This window comes from Dermochelys coriacea, chromosome 7 (genome assembly GCF_009764565.3).
Source record: "Dermochelys coriacea isolate rDerCor1 chromosome 7, rDerCor1.pri.v4, whole genome shotgun sequence".
Classification (NCBI taxonomy): Eukaryota; Metazoa; Chordata; order Testudines; family Dermochelyidae; genus Dermochelys; species Dermochelys coriacea.
The window spans coordinates 59005914-59030765 of NC_050074.1; the positions used below are offsets into that span (position 1 = coordinate 59005914).

At 44.7% G+C, this 24852-nt stretch overlaps 1 protein-coding gene across 6 annotated transcripts in view; it reads left to right on the plus strand.

Moving 5' to 3' along the window:
- WDFY4 (WDFY family member 4) overlaps window positions 1–24852 on the plus strand; it is a 254443-nt gene that overhangs the window by 29151 nt on the left and 200440 nt on the right. For all 6 annotated transcript variants that reach the window (XM_038410907.2, XM_043518469.1, XM_043518472.1 and 3 more), the window contains exons 4-6: window positions 20780–20894; window positions 21546–21649; window positions 23430–23573. In XM_038410907.2, coding sequence (XP_038266835.1) covers window positions 20780–20894; window positions 21546–21649; window positions 23430–23573 — 363 coding nt within the window. The remainder of the gene's footprint in view (window positions 1–20779; window positions 20895–21545; window positions 21650–23429; window positions 23574–24852) is intronic.

The following is a 24852-nucleotide window of genomic DNA, read 5'->3' on the forward strand; positions in this document are numbered from 1 at the left end:
ACTGTGGGTGGGCATATGCCCTGTATGCCACAGGGTCTGTTCTGTAGCTCCTTCAAGGGGTGCTCTTGTCCTTCAGCCACCCTTCTAACAGCCCCTGTGGTGTGTGTGTGATTACACTGGGGAGCTGCAGTTTTGGGGACTGGGCAGATGGAAGCAAAGGGTCTGCCAGTGGATGAGCATGTTTCAAAGCGGGAATGGAATTGGTGTGGAATGGGAAGGGTTACACCAGCGGTGCTCCTTGTTAAGAAGGGATGCGGATCAAGTCTGGGTACAGGTTAGGCTGGGATGGGCAAACTGTTTGGTTTATGCAACGTGATGGATAGAGAGCACAGAGTAAATGATGTCCAGATCAATTCCTGGAATAATAATACCTAGCTCTTCACAGCCCTGTTCATTGGTAGATCTCAAGCTGCTTTACAAAGGAAGCAAAGGGCACACTTCTGCATGAAAGCCAGTTAACTGTAACAATCATACTGTTGATAGTCCATGTGTCTGTTGCAATACGTACTTTGTGCTCTGAGCCATTTTACAGAAGGGAAAATGAGGTACAGAGAGGTGATGTGACTTGCCCAAGGTCACCCAGGAGGCCATTGGCAGAAGTAGGAATAGACCCTTGATTTCCTGAGTCCCAATCAAGTACTCTAACCACTAGACCATACTGCCACTTCCTACAGATGCTTCCCCCAGAGCTCCCATTTGCAAGAGGCTTTCAGGATAAAACCCGGTGATTGCTGCTTCCAGAGGGGCTACGCCTACCATCTCCCACATCCTCTGCTGTTGATTGAAACCTGCTGCTTTTGTTTGATGGGGGACAAATATGTAGCCAGAGAGGTGAAAGGAGCTCTGCTCTTACAGCAGTAGACACAGCAATAGAACCCAGTGGGATGGATAGAAAATTGTTCCTAGTTTCAAATACATTATGGCTGCATAAATTATGCTGTGGCTTCAAACTCAATCTAGCTGCAAATCTCAGCATGTAACAGTCTCACTCCACTCCTGAAGATCCAAGTAGCGATGGGTCAGAACATTTAGATCCAGATTTCAGGCACCTCCTCCCACAATGACATTTTCCTGCCAAAAGAAAAAGGAGTACTTGTGGCACTTTAGAGATTAACAAATTTATTTGAGCATAAGCTTTCGTGAGCTGTAGCTCACGAAAGCTTATGCTCAAATAAATTTGTTAGTCTCTAAAGTGCCACAAGTACTCCTTTTTCTTTTTGCGAATACAGACTAACAGGGCTTCTAGTCTGAAACTTGTCATTTTCCTGCAAAAGATTCTTGGTTTTGATGACAATCCATTCTGGGGGCAAGTTTTTGCTATTCATGCTGTGTGACTAATTAGTCACCAAAGTCACTGTTTATGCTCCCCAACTAGTCAGGGCAGTGTTTCGCAATAGGAGTGTGGGGAGGCAGGAACCAGAGGTCTGGACTGTTCATAGCTTTTACATAGCTGCACAGATTGCTGTATGCAAATTGCGCCCCTGGGGGCCAAATGGCCCCAAAGGAGTTGGGAAAAGGCAAGGAGTGGGAGCATAGTTCACCATGTGTGCTGGGAGGCACAAATTCAATTACACCTGGCAAGGGACATAAAAGGCAATTAAAAGAGGCTTTTTAAATACATTGGGAGCAAGAGAAAAGGAAGGAAAGTGGGGAAGGAGAGCTAATAACTTGTGACATCAAGCAGGCTGTGGTGTTTAGTGCCTCGTTTGTTTCATTCTACACTAAAAAGTTGAATGGCAACAGATTACTTCTGAGTAACTGATCTTCAATAATTCCTGGAGGATGGGTGAGGTCATAGAGGACCAGAGAAGGGCAAACATAGAGCCTGTCTTTAAAAAGAGGACATGGGAATTATAGACCAGTCAGCCTACCTTTTGATACCTGGAAAGATACTGGGACAAATTATTAAACAATCTGGGGGATAAGGTTATAAGGAACAGCCAGCATGGATTTGCCAAGAAAAAATTGTGTTAAACCAATCTAACTTCCTGTTTGATGCAGTTCCTGACCTAGTGGATGGGTGGGAAGCAGTAGATGTGATACATCTTCATTTTTTTATTAAGGCTTTTGATACAATCCCACGTGACGTTCTCAGGGAAATATGGTCTAGATGAAATTGCTATAAGGTGGGTGCACATATGATTGAGAGACCATATTCAAACAGGTTTCAGAGTAGCAGCCATGTTAGTCTGTATTCGCAAAAAGAAAAGGAGTATTTGTGGCACCTTGGAGACTAACAAATTTATTTGAGCATAAGCTTTTGAGCTAAATCTCACTTCATCGTATGCATTCAGTGGAAAATACAGTAGGGAGATTTATAAACATAGAGAACATGAAACAATGGATGTTACCATACACCCTGTAAGGAGAGTGATCACTTAAGATGAGCTATTACCAGCAGCGGGGGGGAGAAAACCCATCCCAACATCAACCTCAGCCTGGACCAGTCCACACAAGAGATCCACTTCCTGGACACTACGGTGCTAATAAGCGATGGTCACATAAACACCACCCTATATCGGAAACCTACTGACCGCTATTCCTACCTACATGCCTTCACCTTTCACCCAGACCACACCACACGATCCATTGTCTACAGCCAAGCTCTACGATACAACCGCATTTGCTCCAACCCCTCAGGCAGAGACAAACACCTACAAGATCTCTATCATGCATTCCTACAACTACAATACCCACCTGCTGAAGTAAAGAAACAGATTGACAGAGCCCAAAGAGTAACCAGAAGTCACCTACTACAGGACAGGCCCAACAAAGAAAATAACAGAACGCCATTAGCCATCACCTTCAGCCCCCAACTAAAACCTCTCCAATGCATCATCAAGGATCTACAACCTATCCTGAAGGATGATCCATCACTCTCACAGATCTTGGGAGACAGGCCAGTCCTTGCCTACAGATAGCCCCCTAACCTAAAGCAAATACTCACCAGCAACCACACAACAGAACTACTAACCCAGGAACCTATCCTTGCAACAAAGCCCGTTGCCAGCTGTGTCCACATATCTATTCGGGGATACCATCATAGGGCCTAATCACATCAGCCACACTATCAGAGGCTCGTTCACCTGCACATCTACCAATGTGATATACGCCATCATGTGCCAGCAATGCCCCTCTGCCATGTACATTGGCTAAAACGGACAGTCTCTACGTAAAAGAATAAATGGACACAAATCAGACGTCAAGAATTATAACATTCAAAAACCAGTCTGAGAACACTTCAATCTCTCTGGTCACTCGATTACAGACCTAAAAGTTGCAATTCTTCAACAAAAAAGCTTCAAAAACAGACTCCAACGAGAGACTGCTGAATTGGAATTAATTTGCAAACTGGATACAATTAACTTAGTTTTACTTTGTGTAATGACCCATCCCCTCCCAGTCTCTATTCAACCTATTTCCCCATGTTTATTTCCCCCCCCCACACACACACACACACACAGTTCCTCACACGTTCTTGTCAACTGCTGGAAATCGCCCACCTTGATTATCACTACAAAAGGTTTTCTTCCCCCCACCCCCTGCTCTCCTGCTGGTAATAGCTCATCTTAAGTGATCACTCTCCTTACAGTGTGTATGGTAACACCCATTGTTTCATGTTCTCTATGTATATAAATCTCCCCACTGTATTTTCCACTAAATGCATCCGATGAAGTGAGCTGTAGCTCACGAAAGCTTATGCTCAAATAAATTGTAGTCTCTAAGGTGCCATAAGTACTCCTTTTCTTTTTGCGTATTCAAACGGTAGTTGTCAATGGTTTATTGTCAAACTGGGAGGGTGTATGTAATGGGGTCCCTCAGGGGTTGGTCCTGGGTCCAGTATCATTAAATAGTTTTGTTAATCCATTTGGATAATGGAGTGGGGAGTATGTTTATAAAATTTGCAGATGACATCAAGTTGGGAGGGGTTGCAAGCACTTTGGAGGATAGGATTGGAATTCAAAACCATCTTGACAAATTAGAGAATTGGTCTGAAATCAGTGAGATGAAATTCAATAAAGACAAGTGCAAAGTACTTCACATAGGAAGGAAAAATCAAATGCACAACTACAAAATGGGGAATAATTGGTTAGGTGGATCTGGAGGGTCTAGTGCATCAAAAATGAAATGTGAGTCAACAATGTGATGCAGCTACAAAAAAGGCTAATATCACTCTTGGATACTAACACGGGTTCTCAAACTGGGGGTTGGGACCCCGTGGTGTCATGAGGTTATTCCGGGGGGGGGGGGGTGAGGATGATGGTGAGCTGTCAGCCTAAACCCCTCTTTGTCTCCAGCATTTACAATGGTGTTAAATATATTAGAAAGTGGTTTTAATTTATAAGGGGGGTCGCATTCAGAGGCTTGCTATGTGAAAAGGGGTCACCAGTAAAAAAAAAAAAAAAAAAGTTTGAGAACCACTGTATTAACAGGAGTGCTGTATGTAAGACATGTGAGGTAATTGTCCTGTTTTACTCAGCATTGGTGGGGTCCCCACTGGAGTGCTGTGTCCAGTTCTGGGTGCCACATTTAAGAAAGATGTGGAGAAATTGGAGAGTCCAGAGGAGAGCCACGCAAATGATAAAAGGTTTAGAAAACCGAACATGTAGAGAGAGGTTAAAAAAATTGGCCGTATTTAGTCCCAAGAAAAGAAGACTGAGCGGGGACTTGATAAGTTTTCAAACATGTTAAGGGCTGTTATAAAGAGGATGGTGATCAATGGTTCTCCATGTCCACTGAAGTTAGGACAATAAGTAATGGGCTTAATCTGCAGCAAGGGAGTTTTAGGTTAGATATTAGGAGAAACTTTCTAACTGTAAGGGTAGTTGAGCTCTGGAACAGGGTACCAAGGAAATTGTGGAATCCCCTTCATTGGAAGCTGGAAGAACAGGCTGGACAAACACCTGTCAGGGATGGTCCAGGTTTATTTGGCCCTACCTCTGCAAAGGGACCTGGACTTGATGACTTTTTGGGTCCCTTCCAGCCCTGCATTGCTCTGATTCTGTGCTCCGGGAAGGACTGTGAAATCCACACCTAAGCTCCCCCACCTCCAGTTCTGCCCATTCCCTAACTCAGGCCTATGTCTGTCAGGTACAACATGGCCCATGACAGCTAATCAGTAACATCCTTTCTAGTCCATGTTTTCAGAGAAATAGTTGCTAGTGGTAAAATCCATTACTCTTTCAGGTTTGGCCAATATTTCACCAGGAAAACAGCAGCCGTCTGAACTCTCAGAAGCTGTGAATGATCTGACCCAATGATTGAATGAGCAAACGCTTTGTGTTCATCCATCACTCCTTTTTTGTACTGCTTAACCAGCCAACTGCCCAACCGCTCCTGTTGGGACTTGAAGGTGTGCTGCTGGTGAGCCTGAGTGTTTTAAACCTGCGGCTTCCCCCACTCTGTGTGTTCCTGTAGCACAAAGGCCTGGTTAATGTTCTATCAGGTGAAAAGTGAAACCCTCACTCAGCTGCCACTTTCTCCTTCCCCTGGGGATTTGTTCACATACAAGTGTGACTGTCAGGAACCTGCCCTCCTCCTGCCTACAAGCATTGAACAGATTCTGTATGTGTGGGGGGGAACCCTTGCCCCTCTGAGTGAATGGCAAAATTCTGACTGACTTCCAGAGGGCCAGATTTCAGCCTTGACCTTTAAAAGGCACTCCGCTTTGACTCAAGCGCTTATCGGCTTGGCCGGTTTCTGTCAGCAGGGCCCATGTGCTTTTTAAACACATTAGAGGCTGGGCCATGCTGCACTCCCCTCCCTATGCATTGCCTGGAACAGTGCAACAGTGACACACAACCCTTGCAGAGGGTGCAACCTTACTCTGAGTTTCTGTTCTCCCTTCGTTAGCTGCACTTCTCTCAGGGTTCCCCCTTTGTGCTCTGATTGAATTAGGGGACGCCCACTCCTTAGGTAGGCTTGGCCAGCCACAGCCCCCAGTTGGTATCTGGCCTGGGCTGGCACACCCCCAAGAATCCAGGCTTGTTAAGGGAAGGAGAAACCATCTCTGTTGGAAGGGAAAGAAATCAGAAGTGAAGCTGCTTTGGCTTTGCTGCTCTGGCCCCTAAATTAGCTAGATTAACGCTCGCATGGGTATGTCTACACTGACTACAATTGCACCTCATGACTGCAGTGTAGACATACCTCTAAAGGCAGTCTGTTGAGGCGGCAGAGTGGAGAGGACAGGGAGAGGCGGCTGCTCTTCTCCAGAAGGCAAGGGCCCAATCCCGCTCAGGCACCCACATCACCCTGTCCCCTGCGAGGATGAGGAGGCTCTGTCGTTTTATGAGACTCCTCATGGTAGTAAATTTAGAGGATTGGGCCCTAAAAGCCCTAGTGCAACCCCTACACTTAGGGACTGGGGACTGGTTTGGCCCTGGCATGGGTTAGGGCATCCCTGACCTCTGAAGTGGCCCCTCTGTGCTACTGTAAGGGTGTAGAAATCACTGGGGTGCATGTTCTGCCATTCTGCCTCCTGGCTTGATCTACCCCTCCCTCCTCCAGCCCCGTCCCCATCCCAGAACGCTGGCAGCGCAGAGCTGGTGGAGCTGACTCTAGGAGTGGACCAAGGATATTCCCTAGGGGAGGTTGTGGGGCACTTGCTTATCCTCCAGTCCTAGTGCACCAGCCTACCTGGCATTAAGGGGCCACACAGGGCAGTTGCGATCTGGCCCCTGGTCAGCAAGCGTAATTCTTCATGGGTTCTGTGGGGAGGGGAGTCCTGATTCTACCACCAGAGACCTGTGGAAGTGAAATTGTTCTGTAAAAGCTCCCTCATGGCAGCTTTAGGCCATCCCAGGACGGTTTAGGCAGCTTTAGGTCATCCCAGGACAGTTTAGGCAGCGTCTCAGCAGTAGTGAAAATTTTTTTCCCCCAACACTTCAGTGCAAAGTTGGATTTGTCTCACAGACATTTTGAAATCCAGAATTTTAAACCTTGAGGGTTTCACCCAAGATGGACTCACTTCCATATGAAAAAACGGTTACTCCAAACTGATGCTATTTTGGAGCAAAACATTGCAAGTTTCTTGTGACTGATAGGGAGGAAAAACACAAAGTTGCAATGAAACACGAAAGCTTCAGACACCAAGCAATCAGAGCAATGTAGGCCTGGAAGGGACCCCCAAAAAGTATCAAGTTGCCAGTATTTCACACAGCCTTATTCAGGAGTTCACAGCCCAATCAATCAACAAGAAATAAACTGGAGTTAGCCAGTAGTGACTATATATAGTAGCTTCAGAAAATCTTTGCTATTCAGTATTACTTCTATGGAAGGGATATTTTTTGGAGTGAAACTTTCAAAGGATTGAGGATGTTAGACATCCAGCTTTCTGTTGCAGAAGTTCTTTTGGGTGTCCACCCAAAGCTAGAAATCGAAGGATTTAGAGCTATGCAGAAAGGCAGGAGGTCATGTTTATTTTTTATCTACCACTGTGAAGAAAAAAATGATCTTTAGCACATCTAGGAGGAAGGGTTTCTCTTCCCCATGATGCATGCTCAGAAGTGCAGAGACAGTCGCATTTATAAACAAGGTCTCCTTGGACATATTCACACCCCTTGTGCGTTTGCTTTCCACACACATCCTAGTATGACTGCTGGTGGAAAGTGAATTCCCAGAACTCACCACTGCCCACTGATAGTGAACTTTAAATTCCTAAGAACCTTGAATGGCTATGCTGCAATCCAGAGAGGGAGCCATGAACTCCTTGGGCCATAGGTTCATTACAGTGTTTTCAGTGAAGGGTTTTCCCAGTTTCCTGGGATGAATCAGCAGAACTTTGCACAATGTGAGCATTCTGGGCCAGATGACCTAGAACTCTACAGATTTGCATCACAGAGAATCGAGCCCTTTAACTCTAAAGAGAATCAGGGTTTTTACCATGTGGTCTTTTTCTCCTTTCTTGTGAAATCCTCCCTCCCTTCCTGGCCTGTACTTGGGGACCAAAATCCTAGCTCAGTTTGGGTATGTTGTAAGATTTTCAGCCGCGGGAGGTGGCCTGGGGGCTTGTAAGCCCCAGTTCCTCGTTCTAATTAAGATGACTGCCCTTTGCAGTACCTTCCTCCCCCTCTTTGCTTTTCCTTTCCTCTGTGCATCACTCCATGGCCATTACACGTTTGGAACCTTTGCACTTAAGCAGTGTTTTGGTTCTGTTTTCTGCGGCTGTAGGCAGGAGGAGGAGACGGGTGCTTCACGGGCGGAGCACAAGGGCTCCATGAGTCATCCGGGCCCACTGTCTCACGGGGTTAGTGGGAACACATTGTGCATGTGACTCACACCCAGGGCAGGGTAGCATGACCCCCACAGCTTCTCCTGTGGCTCTTCAAGCTATTGAGAGCATTGGAGTTATTGATTTATTATACGGTTGGTCGTTGATCCAGCCAAGATCTCCTATCTTGCCGTTCAGCACTGGGCAGGAGCTGATGCTCCAGAGGAACATTAAGTCCTCCCCAATGGAAGTGTGACAAGGTCTGTGATCTTGCATAGGATACCAAGACTCCTCTGTTGAACTACCTTGTTAGTAGAGTTAGAACCCTATGTAAAACCATCAAGTGCATTTTGTTGACTCACTGAGGCAGGTACAGCTTGTTTGCGCTAGCAAGACAGGAGAGCTGAGCATGGCAGATGCCACAGAGACGGGGAGGTGTCATAGGAAAGAAACCTGAGGAATAGCCTGGGTTGGCGAGAGAACTCAGGCTTAGGTTTGTTATATGAGTTACCAGTAAAGGAGGGGAGTCGGTTTGACTTTCAAGTCTGGGAGCAAGTTGGGCATGACACCTACTCACCACTGGGTCTGAGGAGACAGAATATCCAGAGTTGGGAGAGCAGCCCATGTTTAGCCATTGAATCCAGCTCCTCTCTTGGAGTACACATTGGGAGCGCAGTGGTCTTTCGGCAAGGTTTTTGCACTAGTACTGTGTTATGATGAAGCTGTGGGTGTACCATTGCTGGATCCAACTGGAACTGCACAGCTTTGTGTCCTGGGCCCTATTCTGCTAATAGCTAGTGAGCCTTCTCCTAAGCGATAGGAACTTGTGCTTTCAGAGCAGGAAGATTGGAGATCTATTGCTGTTTCACCCTGAAGTGGCAAGGGTACGCACCATAGAGACAACCATTACATCTCAGTAAGGGCCCCTATGGATTTCTTGCAATTCCATTTGCCCAGCTGAATGATCCCTGCCACTACAAACCCCTGTGTCACATGCAAGGGCAGTAGTGAAGCAGTATATGACCAAATATCTACAGCACAGGTTCTCAGTTACAAGAACATTATTTTAAGTTGGCTTGACACTTATATTCACACACACATTTTATATATATATTATTGATTGGGTTAAAAATTGAATTGGTAAGGGCACAATGCAATCATACGCTCTGCTCATTTGTAGCAAAGATGTACACAGTCAATACAACTTATAATGTACTTAGATACAGAGGAATTCTCTTCCAGTGAAGCAGGAGGAGAACCCTGGACTGTCTCCTTGCATTTCCTTCTGCACATTTCACTTGCAGGTATGCTGAAGCTCTGTTCTCAGAGAACCTCTGTTTGGTGAAAACAAAGGCTTTGCAGTCAGTGGGTTACGCTGCAGATAAAGACTGGATCCTAGGAAATGGAGGCAGATTGCCATACCCTTGCTCATATTGCATAGGGGTTTGCAGTTTGCAATGTCTGCTCCTGACTGGATAGGAATTGCAGATGTCCTGGTATTTTTGTTACCTTGTCTCATTCACTTGTTTGTGTCATGCAGCCCTTAGGTCTTATTTTTTAGACTGTAAACCCTTTGGGGCATGCACTATATGTTTGTACAGCTAGCACAATGGGGCCCCAACCTGGTGTCATGAAGTGTGGGGGAGTCAGGGCCCTGTACCCCCTACTTCCTGAGATTCACCATGACTCTCAGCCAGCCAGTAAAAGAGAAGGTTTATTAGACGACAGGAATACAGTCCAAAACAGAGCTTGTAGGTACAGAAAACAGTCAGGTCCATCTTGGGGGGCAGGAAACCCAGCCCCCCGGTGCTGGGCCTCCCTCAGTTTCCCCAGCCAGCTCCAAACTGAAGCCCCCTCCAGCCCCTCCTCTGGACTTTGTCTGTTTTCCAGGCCAGGAGGCCACCTGATCTCTTTGTTCTCCAACACCTTCAGTTGGCACCTTGGGGAGGGGCCCAGGCCATCAGTTGCCAGGAGACAAACAGCTGCAGCGGCACAGGAGCTAGCAAACAGAGCTCTAAACAGGGGAGTTTGAGTGGGAGTTCTGTTGGAGGAGAAGGTAGTTGTACTTGGTTTTGTATTTTTAGTATTTATTTGTGTGTGTGTGTGTGTAGGGGCTTTGTGCTGGGAGAGCAGCTGAGCCTAATTAGGGGGTGGGGCTTTGTGCTGGGAGAGCAGCTGAGCCCTGATTAGGGGGTGGGGCTTCTGACTAGGGGTCTTATAAAGGTAGCCAGCCAATCAGGCAGCGGCACAGAAGCTAGCAAACAGAGCTCTAAACAGGGGAGTTTGAGTGGGAGTCCTGTTGGAGGAGAAGGTGATGACAGATATGGAGGCAGCTGTGGGAGTGACTCCTGTAGTGGAAGACACATTGAGGATGACTGGATGTGGAAGCTGTGGTATGTACATGATCCTGGAGGGGGGAACCGGTAAGAGTTTTTTCTGCATGAAATGTCGTCTGATAGAGCTGATGGAGGGAAAGATCCGAGGTTTGGAGATGCAGGTGGAAAGTCTGGTTGAGTTTAGGAAGGGGTTTGAGCAGATGATGGAGCAAAGATATGAGGTATCTGAAGGGAAAAGCTCAGACTCACGGATGGAAGCAGGGCTGGGGAATTTTGAGGGGAGACTGGGTGAGGAAAGTGGTCAGTGGAAACATGTGACTCAAAGAACCGGGCAGAGGAAAAGACGGGCTAGTGAAGGAGAAATAGAGCTTAGGAACAGGTTTGCAGAGTTGGAAAATGAAGAAGGGGCTCAGCAGGTACTTGTTGAAGGTGGAAGGGTAAGGGAGAAGAGAAGAGAGGCTAGTCCTATAGGAAAAGCGGAAGAGTCAAGGGAGACTAGACCAAATATGAGCCCCAGGAGGATACAGGATGGGTTGAAGAGGATTATAAGGGAAAATAGGAATGGAAAGAACTTGCAGCCAGAGGGAACAGGGGAGAGACTGGAGAATAGCACCGTCACCAGGAAAAGGCAGGTCTATGTGATCGGGGACTCGTTATTGAGAAGAATAGACAGGCCTGTAACTAGAGCTGATCCAGAGAATAGAAGGGTGTGCTGTCTTCCGGGTGCTAAAATACGGGATGTAGACCTGAGGTTGAAAAGGATCCTAAAGGGAGCGGGAAAGAATCCCCTAATTATCCTTCATGTGGGAACAAATGATACGGCTCGATTCTCGCTGGAAAGTATTAAGGGAGACTATGCTAGACTGGGGAAGACGCTTAAGGAAATTGAGGCTCAGGTGTTCTTTAGCGGGATCCTTCCTGTTCCTAGAGAAGGGCAACAAAGGTGTGACAAGATTATGACTGTTAACAGATGGCTTAGGCAGTGGTGCTATAAGGAGGGCTTTGGGATGTATGGCCATTGGGAGGCATTCACGGACAGAGGACAGTTCTCTCGGGATGGACTTCATCTGAGTAGGGAAGGAAATAGACTTCTAGGATCGAGGCTGGCACAACTGATAAAGAGAGCTTTAAACTAGGAATTAGGGGGAGATGGATGGGAGATGTCCAGGAAATCTCCACGCCAGATTTTAGCATTGAGAGGGAAGAAGACGAAGTAAGAAAGGATACAGCTGTGGGTAGGAGAATGTATATAAGGAGTGAGGGCGGTGTGGATACTAGTCTAATAGGTTATACTGGCTGTAGAATGACTGTGCCTAATAGGGTACAAAATGTGAGCGAGGCCAAACAGCAAAAATTAAGATGTTTATACACCAATGCGAGGAGCCTAGGTAACAAAATGGAGGAACTAGAGCTACTGGTGCTGGAAGTGAAACCAGATATTATAGGGATAACAGAAACATGGTGGAATAGTAGTCATGACTGGACTACAGGTATCGAAGGGTATGTGCTGTTTAGGAAAGACAGAAACAAAGGTAAAGGTGGTGGAGTAGCATTGTATATCAATGATTAGGTAGAATGTAAAGAAATAAGAAGCGATGCAATGGATAAGACAGAGTCCGTGTGGGCAAAAATTACATTGGGGAAGAAAACTAGTAAAGCCTCTCCTACGATAGTGCTTGGGCTGTGCTATAGACCTCCGGGATCTAATTTGGATATGGATAGAGCCCTTTTTAATGTCTTTAATAAAGTAAATACTGATGGAAACTGCGTGATCATGGGAGACTTTAACTTCCCAGATATAGACTGGAGGACCAGTGCTAGTAATAACAATAGGGCTCAGATTTTCCTAGATGCGATAGCTGATGGATTCCTTCATCAAGTAGTTGCTGAACCGACTAGAGGGGATGCCATTTTAGATTTAATTTTGGTGAGTAGCGAGGACCTCATAGAAGAAATGGTTGTAGGGGACAACCTTGGCTCAAGTGATCATGAGCTAATTCAGTTCAAACTAAATGGAAGGATTAACAAAAATAAATCTGTAACTAAGGTTTTTGATTTCAAAAGGGCTGACTTTCAAAAATTAAGGAAATGAGTTAAGGAAGTGGATTGGACTGAAGAATTTATGGATCTAAAGGTAGAGGAGGCCTGGGATTACTTTAAATCAAAGCTGCAGAAGCTATCGGAAGCCTGTATCCCAAGAAAGGGGAAAAAATTCATAGGAAGGAGTTGTACACCAAGCTGGATGAGCAAGCATCTTAGAGAGGTGATTAAGAAGAAGCAGAAAGCATACAGGGAGTGGAAGATGGGAGGGATCAGCAAGGAAAGCTACCTAATTGAGGTCAGAACATGTAGGGATAAAGTGAGACGGGCTAAAAGTCGAGTAGAGTTGGACCTTGCAAAGGGAATTAAAACCAATAGTAAAAGGTTCTATAGCCATATAAATAAGAAGAAAACTAAGAAAGAAGAAGTGGGGCCGCTAAACACTGAGGATGGAGTGGAGGTTAAAGATAATCTAGGCATGGCCCAATATCTAAACAAATACTTTGCCTCAGTCTTTAATAAGGCTAAAGAGGATCTTAGGGATAATGGTAGTATGACAAATGGGAATGAGGATATAGAGGTAGATATTACCATATCTGAGGTAGAAGCAAAACTGAAACAGCTTAATGGGACTAAATCGGGGGGGCCCAGATAATCTTCATCCAAGAATATTAAAGGAATTGGCACCTGAATTTGCAAGCCCATTAGCAAGAATTTTTAATGAATCTGTAAACTCAGGAGTAGTACCGAATGATTGGAGAATTGCTAATATAGTTCCTATTTTTAAGAAAGGAAAAAAAAGTGATCCGGGTAACTACAGGCCAGTTAGTTTGACATCTGTAGTATGCAAGGTCCTGGAAAAAATTTTGAAGGAGAAATTAGTTAAGGACATTGAAGTCAATGGTAAATGGGACAAAATACAACATGGTTTTACAAAAGGTAGATCGTGCCAAACCAACCTAATCTCCTTTTTTGAAAAGGTAACAGGTTTTTTAGATAAAGGAAATGCAGTGGATCTAATTTACCTAGATTTCAGTAAGACATTTGATACCGTGCCACATGGGGAATTATTAGTTAAATTGGAGAAGATGGGGATCAATATGAACATCAAAAGGTGGATAAGGAATTGCTTAAAGGGGAGACTGCAACGGGTCCTACTGAAAGACGAACTGTCAGGTTGGAGGGAGGTTACCAGTGGAGTTCCTCAGGGATCGGTTTTGGGACCAATCTTATTTAATCTTTTTATTACTGACCTTGGCACAAAAAGTGGGAGTGTGCTAATAAAGTTTGCAGATGATACAAAGCTGGGAGGTATTGCCAATTCGGAGAAGGATCGGGATATTATACAGGAGGATCTGGATGACCTTGTAAACTGGAGTAATAGTAATAAGATGAAATTTAATAGTGAGAAGTGTAAGGTTATGCATTTAGGGATTAATAACAAGAATTTTAGTTATAAATTGGGGACGCATCAATTAGAAGTAACGGAAGAGGAGAAGGACCTTGGAGTATTGGTTGATCATAGGATGACTATGAGCTGCCAATGTGATATAGCTGTGAAAAAAGCTAATGCGGTTTTGGGATGCATCAGGAGAGGCATTTCCAGTAGGGATAAGGAGGTTTTAGTACCGTTATACAAGGCACTGGTGAGACCTCACCTAGAATACTGTGTGCAGTTCTGGTCTCCCATGTTCATAAAGGATGAATTCAAGCTGGAGCAGGTACAGAGAAGGGCTACTAGGATGATCCGAGGAATGGAAAACTTGTCTTATGAAAGGAGACTTAAGGAGCTTGGCTTGTTTAGCCTAACTAAAAGAAGGTTGAGGGGAGATATGATTGCTCTCTATAAATATATCAGAGGGATAAATACAGGAGAGGTAGGGGAATTATTTCAGCTCAGCACCAATGTGGACACAAGAACAAATGGGTATAAACTGGCCACCAGGAAGTTTAGACTTGAAATTAGACGAATGTTTCTAACCTTCAGAGGAGTGAAGTTTTGGAATAGCCTTCCAAGGGAAGCAGTGGGGGCAAAAGACCTATCTGGCTTTAAGATTCTACTTGATAAGTTTTATGGAGGAGATGGTGTGATGGGATAATGGGATTTTGGTAAATAATTGATCTTTAAATATTCAGGGTAAATAGGCCAAATCCCCTGAGATGGGATATTAGATGGATGGGATCTGAGTTACCCAGGAAAGAATTTTCTGTCGTATCTGGCTGGTGAATCTTGCCCATATGCTCAGGGTTTAGCTGATTGCCATATTTGGGGTCGGGAAGGAATTTTCCTCCAGGGCAGATTGGAGTGGCCCTGGAGGTTTTTCGCCTTCCGCTGTAGCATGGGGCATGGTTGACTTGAGGGAGGCTTCTTTGCTCCTTGAAGTCTTTAAACCATGATTTAAGGACTTCAATAGCTCAGACATGGGTGAGGTTTTTCATAGGAGTGGGTGGGTGAGATTCTGTGGCCTGCGCTGTGCAGGAGGTCAGACTAGATGATTAGAATGGTCCCTTCTGACCTTAGTATCTATGACAGGGTGTCGGCCATTCTCTGTGCAGACAGCATCACACTGGCCCTCTAGGGCTCTGCAACAATCACAAACCCTTATCCTACCACTTCGATACTTAATAAATGTATAGGGGAAACTGAGACACCCACACAGTATTCAGAGAAAACATTAAGAACATTCCCACTTCGTCACACCTGGCTGTTGGTCACTATTGCAATAGAAATGTTAAATAATAAGTCAGGGTGGGGTACTATTTATTGTGGGTGAAAGTAGCACCATCTGCCTGAGAGCCATTGGTTTGGTGCAAAGGCTTTAGTCCAGATTGTTTTTGACACTCTGGAGAAGAAACAGTTTTATAAGTCCCAGTTAGGAAACCCATTATGTGAATAAAAATGGTAAATGATCTACTCAGTCAGCACAATGGAAAACCAGCCATTAAGCAGCCATTTAGAATGGGTAAAATTAATAAATAAAGAAACCCACAAAACAGCACTTCTTCCCCTCCACAATTTTGATTGAAAAAAAGATTTAATAATAATGCCTGGTATCCTTCGCTCCATTGTACAGATGGGAAAATTGAGGCACAGCTATTTGCCTATGGTGACCCAGCAGGCCTGAAAATAGAACCCAGGTTTTCTGAGTCCTACTCCAGTCCTCTGTTCATTAAGCCACACTATCTAACAACCAGACCAGGGAATGGGAGATCAAGGCTTCTGGATTTCTTTGCCAGCTGTGCCACTAACTCACTGTCCAGCCTAGGGCAAGTTATGTATTCTCTGTGGTGTCTTTTCCTCGCCCACCCCCGCATCTGTAAATGTGAGAGAATACACTGGCTCAGAGGTGCTTGCCATGCATTGCGGAGTGGTTGCAGACCCTGGCCTGTAAGTGTCTATTGTCATTAGTTGATTTCTGAAGTGTTGAAATATTTCCTTTAGTCAGATTTAAGTTGTACCAAAGAATCAGTTTGTCAGCTGAGTGAAATAAAGCCCTGTGCTCAACTCAGTGGCATTTCTTTGTCTGTCTGTAGTGTGATAACTCTCTTGAAAACCGCATCCGATCAGTTCCAAGATTCCAGGGAACATTCTAGAGAGACATGGTGGATGAGGTAACGTCTTTTATTGCACCAACTTCTGTTGGTGAGAGAGACAAGCTTTTGAGCTACACATGGGCTCTTCTTCCGGTGTGGGAAGGGTACCCAGAGTGTCACAGATAAGTACAAGATCGAACAGATAGTTTTAGCGTAAGTAGTAAGCACATATTCTAAGGCAGTGGTATGCAAACGGGGGGGTGCAAGAGGCTCTCTGAGGGAGGGCACAAAGAAACTTTGTTAATATCACTTTTCACAGCAGACTTACTAGTGCCATCCTGCCACTCTTACCTCTGCAGTGCTGCTGGTGGCGGCACTGCCTTCAGAACTGGGTGGCTGGAGAGCGGTGACTGCTGGCCGGGGCAATGTTCTTTGCCGAGCAGGACTTAAAACGTATTTTCACACAGGGCTCTACAGCAATGCACAGATTTTGGTGCCATAAAAAGTGCCAAGCAAAGACTCTAGGGATAGTCAGTATCGATTGCATGGTTTATGTGCGTATTCCTAAAGGTTAGTTTGATTTTTTTCAAACAAAATGGTTAAGTTGGTTGTGGATGGTAATAGTAAATGTTGCAGTGTTTCTGATTCCTCATCAGATACTAACGTTACTCCAATAAACAAAGAAACAAACAAATCCAACAACCCACTGATACGGAGGGTAATGCAGCTGAACTTGTATGTGAACCTTCAACAAGTGTTAGCACTAGTGAATCTGCTGTGAAAAGTTATATTAAAGAACCTTAAGTTTTAACTTAAGAAAATATCAAGATAAATATATAAAACTGGGATTCTCATGGACTCTTGTCAAGCATGAGCAATGACAGGTATGTGTTTTGCGTTCTGAGGTATTAGCAAATGACAGCATTAAACTGTCAAAGCACAGATGATGCATTATGATTGTCATGCTTCTGCCAGGTAGAGCCGGCAGCAATCAGGGCTGGGTTCAATATCTAGGGGTCCCTCTTCAACAGTAAAATACAGAACAGGCTCGAGCCTCCACCCAGTAACCTGGGAAAATTACACCCCTCCCCGGGCTCCTCTGAGAGGCAATACTTCCCCACTCGCAAGTACAGAATCTGAATGTAGAAAAGAAACTTTTAATGAGAGAAGGGAAGTCACCAGACCTTAATTATGGGAAATGCCACAAGCAGGATTCATAAATATAAAACTGTGAGCAGGACACCCACTCCAGTGTGTGTGGGGCAGTGTCTTCTGCCTCATGTTCTTGAGTTTTACAACCAAAAGTTCCTTTACTGTGCCCCTTTCTGCTCCCTCACCAGACTGCACTCACAGTGGTTGTCCTTGGTCAGTGAGGACCCAGAGTTCAAAGGTGCAGCTGTATGAGTTCACCTCCCACTTGGGGAAGAAGGCACTGTGCTTGCTTTGCTATCTGAGCACTTGCTGTAGATGGCTGCCCCGCCAGCTATGGTTCCTCTTTGCCGGCTTCCCTGCTAGCCACTTTTCCACTCACTGGTCACCTTCTGCCACCTGTGTCTCTGCTGTGACCTCTGCAGGTCAGACCCTTGAGATTCCACCCAGCTCTTAGTGATTTTCAGCTCTGATGCTGGGCAGAGATGCTGTCCCACCACAAGTGATTGTCAACTCTTTTAAGTACTTAAAATAACAAAAAGACTCCTAATGGAGCCTATATAGCTTGATTATTGAGTAATGGGGAGGAACAGGTTAAACCAGATGTGGGACCCTTAGGGAGAGTCTACATCTCCTGGTTAGGATACCTCTCTCCAACCCTTGTGCTTTCACATAGCTCTGGCATTCGAGTCCCTGGCTTAATGAGGTCCCTTCAGCTGAGGGTGACCCCCTCATTTGGGACAGGTTAAGCGCAGTTCTGTTCCCCTTTATTCATACAATAAAGACAACAACATTGATAACAGCATTTCACTACCCCTGCATTCAATATTAAAGTGATTTGTAACCAAGCACCAACCACTTGATCACTTTGAGCGACATCTGATGGATATCTATGCAGAGTAGGTATGTTCATGTAAATACAGTTTGCTCCTGAAGTCTCTCCCTTTCCCAGCTAGCTGTTAGGGGAGAATTCATTCATACCCTGCTTACATCCTCCCCCCTACAATTAAGAAACACATTCTGAACATGCAAATAAGATAATTTTTTTCAAAAGCCATGCTAAGTTATTGAGTGATCAAAGAGACATGATGAAAAAACAAGTGAGTGTCCTATTAAAAGCTCCGAAAACGTCCCTGAAAGTAGCATATTTGATTGCTAAGTGAATGAAGCTGCATACTACTGGTGAGGTATTAGTATTACCAGCTGCTGTAAAGATGTGTCAAATTGTGCATGAAGATAGATATGGTGAAACTTTGAAAACTATTCCTTTGCTATGGGATACAGTGAGCTTACAATTACAATTAACTTTCTGAAGCTATCAAATTGAAACTTTTGATTAGAGTTAAACAAAGCGCAAAGTTTGCCATACAACTTGATGAGAGCACTGATATTGAGAATTTGGCTCAGTTCATTGAGTGTGTTAGGTATTGCTATGAGGAGGAAATTCTGAAAGATATACCATTCTGCAAATGAATTGATGGGCAAACTATGGGAGAAAACATCTTCAGTCTTGTGAATGAATTCTTCAGAGCACATGGCCTGTCAAGGTCTAATTGCATTGGCATGTGTACTGATGGTGGAGCTGTGATGGTGGGTCCCAAGAAGAGCTTCATAGGGAAAATACTTGGCATTGCTCCCTACGTTAAATTCATGCATTGCAAGATACACTGTGAGGCTCTGGCTACTAAAAAACTAGAACCTGAAGCAAACAAGGTTTTGAATGATGCAGTAATAAGTGTTCACCCACAGGTGATGTGGTGTTTTTGTCTCTTCCCTGTGTGAGTTCATTCGAGAACATAGTGATTGTCTGGTTTCACCCACATACTTGTTGTTGGGGCATTCAGTGCCCTGGATGAGATACACCACATGCATGTGTAGGATCCACGGATCTCTTGAAAGGCATGTTGTGGTTGATGGTCATTGTAGCACTAGAGATAAGACTGCAGGTTTTGCATCTGTTTATTCTGGAGATTCTGGTGCGGCTTTGAGTTGTTGTGTGGGGAGCTTGCTTCTGATGAGGAGCTTGGTGAGGTTGGGGGGTTGTTTGAAGGCCAGAAGAGGGGGTTCAGGAAAGATTTCTTTCAGAATGGTGTCCCCACTGACTATTGGTTGTAGTTGTTTGCACGGGCTCCAGTGTGAGGTGGTAAGTTCTAGGCATCAGTGGGAAGAACCCTATTGATTTTGGTGAGAATTGGGAAAACTGGAAAAGCCTGACTTCTAGTAAAATTTTCTGATGAGAGTGGGTGAGTGAGGAAACTGTCTACACTGGGGGTGAGGGCCCAGCAGGGCATATGGCTCAGCTGCATTGAAGCGTGTACCCCTCTAGTTTTACATTATTGTAGCTAAACCCTACCCAGCTAGGAATTTCAATTGCCACTATGCTGGCCTACTATGACCTCTGAACTTCGTAAACATAAGGGACCTGGAACTCAAGCTCCCAGTCCAAAAGCACAGTCTACTACCTAATGAGCCAGAAGAGAATGGTTGGCCTGTCCCTTTCCCCACCCTTTGTTTTGTTTCCTTGTATACTGTAAGTAGAGCTGGTTGAAAAACAGCATTTCCATCCTGCAGGAAATTCTGATATTTCAGCATTTGTTTTCATCCCAAATTGGGACAGGGTTGAAATGTTGAAAATTTCCAAAATTGTTTTGATCTGGAAATGTTGTTTTGCTGGTTTCAATCCAAACAAAACCTTGATGTTCTTGACTCAAAACATTTCAGTCTGTCAACCTGAAACATTTTGTTTTGGGTGAACATTATCTCTGAGTCAGTCTGCCCTGCTGCAGTGCCTCATGGGAGTTGTAGTCCTGGATCCCTCTGTGGTTTGTTTGTGCCTGAGCTGACACAGTGCCTAGGACTTTGATGGACCAAAAAGGTTTTATTTAGATTTTCTCAATGGAAAATTCCATCAAAATTGACATTGACTTTGGCATTGACTTCAATGGAGCATCAGAGTTACACCAGCTGTGGCCCTGGCCCCAACTGTGCCAAGTTAACTTGCTTTGAACCATCTGCATTCCTTGGTTTCTTCTTTTGTAAGACTTAACTGAAATCCCATTTTCCAATAGGAAAATGTTTGTTCAAAATTTTTCAAACAGTTCTAAATGTAAGCTCCCCAGGGCAGGGAATGTCTTATGTGTTTGGAAAATGGCTAGTGCATTTTGGGTGCTAGTCAACACAAATTACAAATACCATTGTCAGTGAGCAGTATAGGACCTATGAGACATAGTTGAGCAATTCCAGTTCTATCGGGTAGGGAGATGTGGTGTATGCACACGCTGACCGGTTCCTTACATTATTCAAAGTATCTTCTTGAACCTTGTTTCTAACTTCAAACTCCTGCAGTTTGAGTCTGGCCAATGTTGCTTGAGGAATTATCCTGGTGGGATTGGCTAAAAACCTTGGTTTAGCCAATTTCAGCTCTGCCCACTGGGCTCAAGTGCTTCTCCAGCCACACAGACATCCTGCATCAGCAACACCTAAACAGTTGCTCCCATTTTCTGTATTTCAGGCCTGGGAAGAGTCTGGTGGGATAGTCTCTTTCCCCAACATTCAGTTTTTAGCAAGTGAGGTTTCCAAACTTCTGACTGAAGAAATCAAGAAGAAGCTAAATGGCAAACCTGCAGGTAATAGCCAGAGGGCACATGGCCTGGGATGTGCTCAATCTTGTGTGTTTTGTGATCCAAATTTAACCATCAGCTGTAATGTATTATGCTATGCATTTAAGGAAGGGCCGGGAAACAACAATAGAAAATACTAAGCCGGATCTTCAGCTGGTTTAAACTGGCATTGACTTCAATGGAGCATCAGAGTTACACCAGCTGTGGCCCTGGCCCCAACTGTGCCAAGTTAACTTGCTTTGAACCATCTGCATTCCTTGGTTTCTGATCTATCTGGGGACCATTGTAATAACTCTACACATTTTATTTCTTAAATGTTTGTTCTTTCTTAAAAATAAACAAAAGATCATGAGCCTTCCGTTGCTTTCCCGGTGACCACTGTAAATTCCTTGAACTATTTGGCTGGCAGAGCTTATGAACTATGTTGGCATTACCAGGGGAGTTTGTAAACTCCACCAACAACTAATTAGCATTACCTAACTGCTCACTTGGTGCCCCATCCAAAGCCTATTAAAGTCCCTCCACTGACATCAGTGGGCTTTGGATTAGGCCCTTAGTTAATGTAGCTTTGCTAGTTTCACCCAGTGCACTAAGAGTTGCTCAGTACAATGCTGTCAGCTTCCTTAATGGAATTGAAGTCTACTATTGTGATGATAGAGGAAGCTCGGCTGGCCGTGGGGTGCTTGCTGCAGCTGAAAGGGGAAGAGGAAGATGGCTGCGTGCTTCTGAGATCGGTGTACCTCCTCTCACAGATTGACTCGGTAAGAGAAAGCAAAAGTGCACCTTCTCCCTGTAAAGGCCTTGGAGCTAGAGGAGTGAGGCAGCTGCTCCAATAACAGAACCCCCAGTTTTCAGTAAGTGAGTATTGTCTCCAAGGCTTTATCCTTGAGCATTAATGTCAGAGTTTATACCAAAACGTTATTCCAAGCATAAAATCAAAGATAAGCTGCCCAGTGTGGGTTACAAACTGGCCTTCAGCGAAGACAGGGGAGTTCTGCCCCACTCTACCTGCCAGGCAGCTGTTTTTGCTCAGTTCCCTGAATCGGCTTCAGTCCTGCTTTATTATTCCAAGCTATATACCTAGGGGAGACCTGAGCGGGGAACTAGCGATCTGCTGCTGACGTGCTTGGAATCTGCACCCTTTCACCCGGAAGAATCCTAAAGCACTTTGCAAGCTGTCTACATACAGCAGCACTGGAATGCAGCCACCTCTGGAGTGGAGGATGGCAGCAACAGCAGCACTGCACAACAACAGGGGAGGGAGAAAATCTGGCCCAGGGTTCCATTGCATCCGATGAAGTGAGCTGTAGCTCACGAAAGCTTATGCTCAAATAAATTTGTTAGTCTCTAACAAGTACTCCTTTTCTTTTTGCAAATACAGACTAACATGGCTGCTACTCTGAAACATTGCAAACCCTGTTTCCTATGAAAAGAGCCATGTGACAGTTGATGTCCATGCAGCACAGACAGGTTTCTTTTCATCCAAATATATGAAACTAAATCTTACACACAGCTGTTAAAGAACATTATCTATGTAACTGAGAGAGGCTCTTTAGACTGATTTATTGGTAGAGGCACAGTTGCAGTGTGATTTGTGCTCTTCATAGAGTTTAAAAGTTTGATATTTCATATAGCACAAGATGTCTCTAAGCTTTGTACACTACCCACCCCCTCCTCTATTTAGCTTGTTTCTAATCACGTCCCTGTAAGCCAAAGCAGCCTCACTGTTAGGTCCTCATTCCTGCAGTTGATTAGTTAGTACAAGGCCTTGCTGGAGAAGGGAGGAAATTAATTCATTAGTGCCAGAAAAGTCAAGTCTCTTGGAAAGGTTGCCTCTTACTTTTAATCCTGCTCTTTCTAAAATGTATGTGCAATGACTCAGCAGGCTACAAACATGCAGTCATCACAGCCCTCTGGCAAACTGCATATATGCTGCTCCCAGCTTAGCATCGCAGATCTCAGTTGCTATAGTCTGTTCCCAGTGGCTAAAGATGAGGCAGACACTGATATGAGCTGCCTGTCAGACTGCTGGTTGGATCCCTGGCATGACTCCACTACAGACTTCCCAGTGCAGGACATTTCAGGTGTCTGTATAGCAGGGGTTCTCAAACTGGGGGTCGTGAGGTTATTACATGGGGGGTTCAAGAGCTGTCAGCCTCCACCCCAAACCCTGCTTTGCCTTCAGCATTTATAATGGTGTTAAATATATTTTTAAAATGTTTTTAACTTATGGGGGGGGGTCGCACTCAGAGGTTTGCTATGTGAAAAGGGTCACCAGTACAAAAGTTTGAGAACCACTGCTATTTTGGCTTGGAGGAGCCATAAACACAGAATGTGGGCTGTAGGAGGTCCTGTAAGGATGCCTGCTGCCCCCTACCAGGTACTGCCCAGCTACATGACCTTGTCACTATGCTGCACACTGTCTAGGACTTTTGAGTGACAGCAGGGATAGGATGCAGGAGTCCCAAGGCCTCAGGGTAAATGGATAGATACTCAGGGAGAAGTACAATAGTCATTGTGTGTGATGTTTTTTGTATTCAGGGGACGCTGTGGAACATCATCAAATCTGGCCTCCCGGTCGCTCTGATGCAGTGCCTGTACCTTTTCTTCACCTTTCCTTTGGGGAAAGCCAGTGATGGAGAGACAAGGGAGGAGGACGAGCAAGTTCAGGAGATGTTTGTTCAGGTAAGGGATCCCCTCTAGTGTTCCTTGGTTTTGAGTGCTCAGGGACCCTGGAAGAGGAACAGATGCTGGTGCTCACTCAGACTTTGGGATGGAGTTAGAATCAGTTTATCATGCTAAGCCGGACATGCTTGGATTGTGCTGTTCTTTCCAATACTACCTTGAAACTTTTCTGTCCAAAAGTTTTGGTTTTCCTATGTTTTGAACCAGCTGGAAATGAACATTTTTCTTTTGAACCAACATTTTGACTTAAAATGTCAGTTTTTGTTTTTTTAAAAGGAATGTGACATTTTAAGTTGAAACAAAAATGTGTTCCTACGTATCAGCTCAAAATGAGTCCTCATGCTGACATTTCCCATAGGAAAATCCAAAGTTTTTCATCAGAATTGACCCATTCCTGGGAAAAACGTTGCTTTGGCTGAAGCCACATTTCTCCTTGGGAAATGTGCTGCATGAAAAGTTCTGAGCAGCTCTGTGTCAGAGCCTGCATGTTAAGTTGCATGAATTTCCTAAAAAAAAATGTTTGCAGAGTTGTTGTAGCTGTGGTGATCCTAGGAAATGAGAGAGACAAGGTGGGTGAGGTAATATCTTTAATTGGACCAACTTCTGTTGGCGAAAGAGATGGAGACAAGCTTTTGAGCTACTAGAGATTGTCCCTGTCTCATCCACCAAAATAAACTGGTCCAATAACAGACATTACCTCACCCATCTTGTCTCTCATTTCCTGAAAAAGGTAGTGTTTTAGTCTTGTTTAGATTTGCCTTTGATTGTAGTGATGTAAGTGTACTGTTGGCTGTCCCAGAACTCAGAAGGCTGCATGGCTGTACCATGAAAACCATGGGAACCATATTCTAGGCATTTGCGGGGGGGATGAAATCTAACAGCTGTTGGGTAGCATGTGAGTAGCTTTGATCTGGTGGGAGTCCAGGACTGGAAATCACACCTCCAGGAGTCACTGGTTGCCTGAGCTCACTAAGGTGGTGAAAGAGAGTATAGGGAAGACACAAGGATTCCTGAACAGCCTATTCAGTCCTTTTGAAAAAGACCATGGGACTTAATAGAGAATGGTAACTTTCCATAGAATTTTTAAGCCATCCTAAAGAATTCTAGAACAAGGGCTATTGTTCTCTGATGTTCTGTATGTTGTCTTAACAGCTCTAGAGAGAGGATCTCACTGTCTGTCAGATTCTATAGAGTTTGAGTAATATCCATGGAACCCTATTGGTTTAATTGCTGTCAAGTTCAATAGGGCTTTTCCATAAGTTCAGTTTGGACCCCTCCT